This window comes from Helianthus annuus, chromosome 13 (genome assembly GCF_002127325.2).
Source record: "Helianthus annuus cultivar XRQ/B chromosome 13, HanXRQr2.0-SUNRISE, whole genome shotgun sequence".
NCBI classification, from domain to species: Eukaryota; Viridiplantae; Streptophyta; class Magnoliopsida; order Asterales; family Asteraceae; genus Helianthus; species Helianthus annuus.
Genome location: NC_035445.2, coordinates 136,677,346 through 136,685,961, shown reverse-complemented (window position 1 = coordinate 136,685,961; position 8,616 = coordinate 136,677,346). Strand labels below are relative to the sequence as shown.

General features: G+C 29.7%; 1 protein-coding gene across 1 annotated transcript; it reads left to right on the top strand.

Moving 5' to 3' along the window:
* Positions 1-335: 335 nt before the first annotated feature.
* Positions 336-3,809, top strand: LOC110901780 (protein FAR1-RELATED SEQUENCE 5-like). The gene is made up of 5 exons (XM_022148563.2): positions 336-357; positions 1,011-1,818; positions 1,912-2,170; positions 2,385-2,948; positions 3,120-3,809. The coding sequence occupies exons 1-5, from the start codon at positions 336-338 to the stop codon at positions 3,741-3,743; spliced, it is 2,277 nt and encodes a 758-aa protein (XP_022004255.2). The 3' UTR covers positions 3,744-3,809.
* The last annotated feature ends 4,807 nt before the right edge of the window (positions 3,810-8,616 follow it).

Below are 8,616 nucleotides of genomic sequence, written 5' to 3'. Positions count from 1 at the left end.
GTGTAACTATTTAAGGTGCAACTACATAGTAGAATTTGAGGTTAACGATATTTATTATTTAAAGATCAAATAGGAAGTTTATTTTGGCTAGGAAGTATAGGAAGTAATCTTAGCCGTTCATCATATTTTTTTAAATTTTTGTACGCGGTGGCATTTTCGTCTTTTTACATTATCATATCTTCGTTCTAATTCAATTACAGATTCTGTTACTTCTTTTCTTAGTTCATCACTCTCATAACATAATTGAAGGTTCTGTAACCCTAAATCACCGTCGATTGCAAATTCATCTCTTTTCAAACATTAATCTTGTATCGTTCGTCAATTCGATAACTTCAATGTCTTCTTCAAACTCTGCTGGTATGTTTAGCTTCAATTCGGAGTAAAATTTTGTTATTTTTTCTGAATTTCTTTGTTTTACGTTTTATAATTCGTGGTTCTGTAAGTAATATTTGATTTTTCATAAGTTTAATAGTTATTGTTGTATAATTAAACATAATTTGTTTGTTTTTTTTCTTCATCATTTATTGCGTTTTAGTGAAGAGTTGCGTTTTATGATATTAATTAAATTGTATGAATATAAAACTTTTATTTTTATGTTATATAAAGCTTTAACTGTCTATAACTGTTATTGTTGTACAATGTTTTGTTTATTCATCATTTTATGCGTTTTACTGAATGTATTGCGTTTTATGATTTTTTAGATAATAGTTCATATACAAACCTTAAAGGTTTGTATTTCATATATTATTTTTAACTTATTTTTATGATTTAATATTAAACACATTATTATATAGGATGTATTGCGTTTTATGATTATTTGTTAAGTGTTTCAGATCATATGATGCGTTTTACTGAAGCTGTTGCTTTTTATGCTTTTTATCCATATTAGTCTATATATAAACTTTAAATGTTTGAATTTTAAATTTTTATTAATATATTTTTTGGTTTATCAATAAAAACATTATTATGTAAGATGAATTGCGTTTTAAAGTTTTTTTTAATTGTTTCAGATAACATTTCCAAGTGGGAGGAACGTGTATGCATAAACAGTGGAAGAAAGTTTTTCAAACCTAAAGTCAGTGGATCCATTACACCTGCTGTTGGAATGTTTTTTAAGTCATTTGATGAGGCTTTTGCGTTTTATCAGAGATATGCACTTGCTGCAGGTTTTTCTGCAAGAAAAAATACCTCTTGGACAAATGGTGATGGTTTAGTGAAAATAAGATATATTGTCTGTTCAAAAGAAGGATTTCATGTTAGCAAAGAAATAGATTCTGGTTCAGTTGAGAATAGTAAAAAGATTGTTAGACGTAATAGAGGTTCAAAAAGAGTTGGATGCAATGCTCATGTGAAATTAATATTAGAGAACAATAATATGTATAAAATCTACTACTTTGAAGAAGAACATAATCATATCTTTGTGGAAGATGAAGATATTCATTTCTTGCCGGCTGCACGAAGTATCGATTATGTGAAAGAAAGTTTTATATCTGGATTGTCAGCAATCAATATTGGACCTGTTAAAGCATTCAATATTATGAAAACAATGTATGGTGGTTTTGGTGAAGTTGGTGCTAGTAAAGTTGATTGTAAGAATTATAGAAGGGATTTGAATCTTTATATCGGAGAGTATGATGCAGAAATGGTAGTTAGGCGTCTTATTAGGAAGAAAGAATGCTGTCCGGGTTTCACATGTGATTATGTTATTGGTGAAGATAGAAGATTGAAAGGGCTTTTCTGGGCTGATGAGCAATCAAAAAAAAATTATACAGTTTTTGGTGACATATTTGGTTTTGATGCTACTTATAAATCAAACAAGTAAGTTTTTTTTCATTTATTGCGTTATATATTCTATTGCGTTATACATTCTGTTCAAATTTCTAATGCTTTTTTAATTTGTTTTTTATGCAGGTATGATTTGGTTTTTGTTCCATTTACTGGTATTGATAATCATTATAGGAATGTCACATTTGGTGGTGCATTACTTGGTTCGGAGACTGCAGATTCTTATAGATGGCTTTTAAGGTGTTTTGTTAATGCTTTTGGAAGTGAGCCTAAAGTTGTTGTTACTGATCAAGATGCTGCAATGAAGAGAGCTATTAAGGATGTACTTTCAAGAAGTAGGCATAGGTTATGTATGTGGCACATATGGGAGAAATTGAAGACAAAGGTATTAACTGCGTTTTATGATATAACAAACTGAAATTTTAATTGTTTTATTATTGCGTTTTATGTATTATACAATAAGATCACCAAATATTTTTATCAATAGAATTACAAAACAATTGCGTTTTACCATCAATTCATTATGTTTATCATTTTCAATATATTGTTTTTAAATTATTGCGTTTTATGTTTTATAATATTATTACTTTTTTATTCAGGTTGGTCCTGTTTTGTCTGCAAACACTGATTTTAATACAAGAATGACTCATGTTGTTTGGAATGATACTATTAGTCCAGAAGATTTTGAAACTGAGTGGCATTCAATAATGTCTACTTTTGGATTGGAAAATCATGAGTGGTTAAAAGATATGTACGATCTTCGATTTGACTGGATTCCTGCTTATTACCATGGAGAGGATTTGGCTGGTCTTATGCGTACTACTTCGAGATGTGAAAGCGAGAATTACTTCTTTGGTCAGATTTGCAATCCAAGATGTACACTTGTTGAATTTTTCACTCATTTTGAGACTGCAATGGATATTCAAAGGCATGAGCATAGGAGGAATGATCATGATACAAGGTATATTGAGTCTAAGCCCTGGAGTGACTTTGTATTGGAGAAACAAGCATCAGAAATATACACCAAAACAATTTTTAAGGATATTCAGATTGAAATTGATGCTGCCATTACAAAGTGTATGTCAAAGTCTCTTGATATTGTGGGTGATGTTCAATATTTTGAAATAAAGGATTTCAGACAGCCATGCACATCTTTTTTGAAGGTATTTTTTAAATTTATATATTTTTAAATATCTATTGCGTTTTATTATTCCATCATTCATTGCGTTTTATCATTATATGAAAATATAGTTTTATCTGTATTATAATTAAGATTCATTGCGTTTTATATTTAATTTCACTAATTTTATATAGCTTTTTAATCTTATTTACAGGTGCAATACAGCAAACAAGAAGATGGATTAACAATAAGTTGTTCTTGCAAACGGTTTGAACAATTTGGTATATTATGCCGGCATATATTTTACGTTTTACGGTATGATGATATAAATGAGTTTCCTAGAAGATATGTTCATAGAAGATGGATGAGAGATGTTGTTTCTGTTGGATCAAATCATTCAAATATTCGGTTTGATGAAATTGGTAGGAATAGTGAAATTGATAAAGTTTATAGAGAAATCGTTGTTGCAAATGAGTATGTGGTTAATAGGCTGGTTGGCGATATAGATGAGTTGTGTCGTTACAGGGATCATATTAAAAGTTATATTGATAAAGCGGATGAGGTTATGGTTGCTGCGCCGCCTCCTAGTCGCAAAGAAAGATTTGCTGAAATTGGAGGGAACATAGAAAAATCAGATTCTATTATTCGTGTGCCGATCAAAACAAGGACCAAAGGATGCGGTGTACAAAAAAGGATCAAGTCAAATCGTGAGATTGCAATTCAGAAATCATCAAAGATCCAGAAATCGTGCCGTGTATGTGGTGAAAAAGGACATAACAGTCGCACATGTAAAGATAAGGTTTCTTCTAATGCTATAGGTTCTAGCAATGCAATGTAATTATGTATAGAAATTCTGACAAAATCAGATATCAATAAGTAAAAAAAAATTTGTCATTGCGTTTTATGATGTATATGTTTCATCTCATTTTATTACTGAGTTTTATAATATCCATCATATTTATCAGTATGTTTTGGTTAATTGCGTTTTATCATACCAACAATATATTGTAATTGCGTTTTATACATGAACAATATAATTTAAATTGTATTTTTTGATTAATGCGTTTTATTGTAACATAGATCATAGAACAAATTAAACACGAAATGATGACAACACTAAGATTCCAAAAGGGATTTCAAAATCACATGACAGCTTTTTTTGGAAAGTTGCGTTTTATGATAACAGTATATTGTTATTCCGTTTTATAGATAGAACAATATACTTTAATATGTTTTTTTTTTATTATTGCGTTTTATTGTAACACATATTAAACATAAAATTAAACAAGAAATTCAAGTAGATATAATAAACATTGCGTTATATAGATAATGATAGTTCTAAACAAAGATGATTTTTTCAAGCAACAAAAATAACAAAAATAACTAGCATGATCAGCTTCATGGATCAAAGTTTGTTTCTTCATCGGATGAAAACCCTAAGCTTCCATCAGGGATTTCTTCATCACTTTCAGATTCAACCCAAAGTTCAACCTGTGAGAGTACTGCGTTTTGAAGCTTCTCTGCAAATTTGCTAGCAGAGTTGTTGATGATTGGTATTTCGGATAACTGCTTCAAAAAACTTATATCCTCACTGGTAGATATGTCCTTTGGGTCATACATCTCCACCTCACCATCGTCCCAAGTCACTGAAACTTTGAAAGTTTCTTCAATGAACTCCCAAGATGTAACCTGGGCATCTTCAGTTTCTGTTTGATTCGGATTACCATATCTTTTGTGTAGAATTCTGAACAGTGCGGCTGTTTGATCTGTGTAACAAGAAGGTGGTATACCTATTTCGTTCATCCTTTTCAAAACATTTTCATTGCAGTTTTGAAGGACAGAAGCAACGGAATGGTATTTTATTTTTTTTCCATCAAGGAATTGAAGAAAGAAATTGCCTCTTTTAACCCACCAAACTGATAGTTGTTGATTATCCATTTTAGGGTTTGTGTGTGTTGGGTATTTTGGTGTTTTTTGGTGTATGATGAGAGAAATGTGAAAATAGTTTAGGGTTTCTGTTCTTATATAATCTACTGGTAGAGGAATTTGAATCAATTTGTCTTAATAATAATAATGATTATTTTTTATTTTTTTCTTTTAATTGATATTTCCATCATATATACAGTATTTATATCAGGAATCTAAAAGGCTTTTTAAGGCTTTTGGTCTAATCATTTCTTGTCATTAAGATATCAGTTTATTTTATTTGTTTTTTGTATTTTATAAATTTAAAAAAAAAAATCAATGCGTTATAAATATATTGCGTTATATGTTTGGAAAAGAATAATTAGAAAAAATATTGCGTTTTATAGTTTTTAGCATTTTAATACATTGTAATAATTTAAAAAGACAATAGCATATATTAAAATGTTGCGTTTTATAAATTTTATATAATTGTATAAATTGTTTACAAAATAATGATTTAATATTTTTAAATGATACATATTGCGTTTTAAGATAACAAAAAAATAACTGATATTTTAAAATAAAAAACATTGCGTTTTATAGTAAGTAGCATTTTTAACTCAAAGTAACTAGCATGATCAAGAAAATAATGATTTATATAAAAACCAAGATAAATGAAAAAACATTGCGTTTTATAATAAGTATCATTTCAAAATCAAAGTAAACCAGCAAGAGCAAGCCTGTCTTTAATCCTATCTAAACTAGTTTCATAAGATTGTTTTTTAAGTTTCGCACTGAGGTCTCGAAACGTCTTTGAGTCTTCAATAACATAATCTCTTTGTTCGTTGATTTCGTGCAATAATATCTTTGCGATGAACTTTCTTCTTAAATCTTCAAGTTGTGCGGTCTGCTTGTTGACTGGTTTTTTGTTTTTAACCTTCTTGATATTTGCAGGTACTTCATATTCCACGTTAAACCCACAATCCCATTTTTCGACCGGTTCTCCTTTATAACATTCCATATGACGCATTGTGAATATACCACAATCAATGCCATTATGTTGTGTCCTCCATTTCATCTGCATTCTAACAGGGATTATTCCCTTTATATCATCTGCTTTTTCATGTCCAACAGATTTAAGGTAAGCTGCCAAAGCATCCCTCTATAGAAAAAAAAAACAAAAAACAAAACAAAAAGATTAGGTGGTTTATATTTGTGTTTTAAAAGGATAATTAAGAATACTTACTGTATTTTCAGGGACATTTCCATATTTAGATTCATTTGTTTCTTCTTTCGCACTGTTGTCAATGATGAATATTTGTTTCTCTTCAAGATTGAAAGATATAACAAAGAAATGCTGTATATGGAGAATCGGGACAAGGATAATTTTAAAATCCTTTATGCTTTTTAGCTTTGCACCTTGAAGAATTTTTTCTATGTTCATTGTGAATGCTTTTATCATCTTTCCTTTATTTTCAGATTCTTCCTTGTCACAATTTGGTAAAGCCTGTATAAAATAGAACAAATTAACATATTATTGCGTTTTATGAAGGTAAATAAACATAGAGCTGCGTTTTATGAAGTTAATAAAACATACAGCTGCGTTTTATAAAACATCATTCAAACAAAGAAATCATTGCGTTTTATTAAAGAAATAAAAATTCTATTGCGTTTTATAAAACATAATTCAATCAAACTTCAAAATTCTTCATTATACGAATAAGAAAAATTGCGTTTTAAATATCATACCAGCATTCGAATAGTACAGAAAAATCGTGGAGATTTGTTGTCTTTTGATCTTCTTTTTTCTTCTTCATTCAAAATATAAGACCAACAATTGATTACTTCTCCGGTGATTTCCAATCCTGGCCTCATTGTTTCAGCAGCATATCTATATAGAAATGCATGTTCTTTAATTTCAAAGAGAATATCCCTGCAAAAAAAATATAATAATAATAATTAAATTATAATATTTTGATTTTTGTTTTTTTGTTTTAGTGTATATAAATGAATTTTTACATCATTTCTCCTTTTGCATGGAACGCATATCCCGATATGTTGTTTTCGTGTGCTGTTCTTGATTCCTTCATTGCTACTTGTCTTAGATAATATGGTGAACAAAATACTTCAGGAACATTTTTCTCTCGATCTGGTCGTACCATCTTTGTGATTATTTCTTCTGTTTTGCTTATATCAGTTGTTGGTTGTTCTTGATGAACTGATTTTGCAGGTGTTTTATACTGATCTTCTTGTGGGTGTAGGAATGATGTGTTTTGAAGTAGATCACTGATTTCCTTTTCAGTATCCTGTTCTTCAATTCTATCAAACATTGTTTGTATTCCAGTAATTTGAACATCTTGTTCGATTTTTTTTTTTCAGATTCCGCTTGAATTTCGGTTTGTTCACCGTGTCCAGTAGCATCAACTTCAACTTCATTATCATCAACATTTGAAGGCAACTGAGAAATTTTCAAATCAAAGGATGGTACCTCATCATCATTAAATTTCTTTAGATTTGATTTTTTTTCTTCTTCATCTGTCTTTTTGATAATCTCCAACATTAATGATGGAGTTTCTTCGCTAAATGATGATTGTACCATTGAAGGTTTTTCAATGTGTGTTTGCAGAACAGATGCAGGTTCATTCTCACTGATTGTTTCTGGATTGGATGATTGAACTAGAGGTGAGCTATCCTCATTGTGTTTTGTATCATCATCATTGCGTTTTACAATCAATGGTGTTGAAATGATTTGATTTTCAGTGTCTTCATTTTGGCTCAAATTTAGAAATCTTGATGGTGTTTCAATCATAGTTGAATCAATATTAACTTTCTGGTGCTTTTTTGCTTGATGGTGGAATTTTTCAATCAATGACACCCATTCGTTAACTTTGTTATGAAGAGCTTCACTCGTTGGATTTTCCTCCACAATCTCATCTATGCGTGATTGAATGCTTTCGAAAACTTCTTCAATTCCTTTAAAATGTTGATCCAAAGCAGTCACAAGATATTCTTCATGTGATTTTTTATCTTTAATGTTCTTCATATTTTCATCGCCACTTTTTGTTGAATGAATGTCAGAAAGACCTTCACTTTGATTTTGTGATGGTATGAAATTACGCAGTCGGCTTTGACTGTCTACCCACATTTTATCTTTATTTCCTACTGATGGTTTAATGAAGAATTGCCCCCATGATCCTCCACTTTCTGTATTTGTTTTCTCAGTTTCATTTGTTATAATTTGGCTGTTTTGAACATTCTCTTGATTCTCTTGATCAATCCAGTCTGTTGCAGCTTTAAGTAAGGAGATTGGTTGTTCTTCAGCATCGTCTTCATGTTTTTCTTCAGATTCATCTTCAAAAATTTCTTCGTTTTCATTCTCGGATTCACTTGGATAAACATAAAATTCATTCTTTTCATCTTTCTTTTTTTGTTTAGTCTTTCTGACTTTTTTAACTTTATCATTTACAAGACATATGCCGTCATTTTGTGCAGCAATTTCCAATTCATCTTCAAATTCTTGTAATGTTGTAGAATCAATTTTATCAAGTGAGAACTCTTCAGTGTTTTCAGTATCATCAAATCCTTGTTTTTTGTATGCATATAGTATCTGTATGATTCATTGCGTTTTAGATAAATAATAAATTCATAATTTGTTGCGTTTTAAAATATAAATCATTGTAAACAAATTAAAAAACTATTGTTTTGTAACTTTAAATATATTGCGTTTTACAAAAACATTGCGTTTTACTCAAGCAAAGAAGAGTTTTAAAGAAACAAATAACTTAAATAAACAAAAATGAAAGATA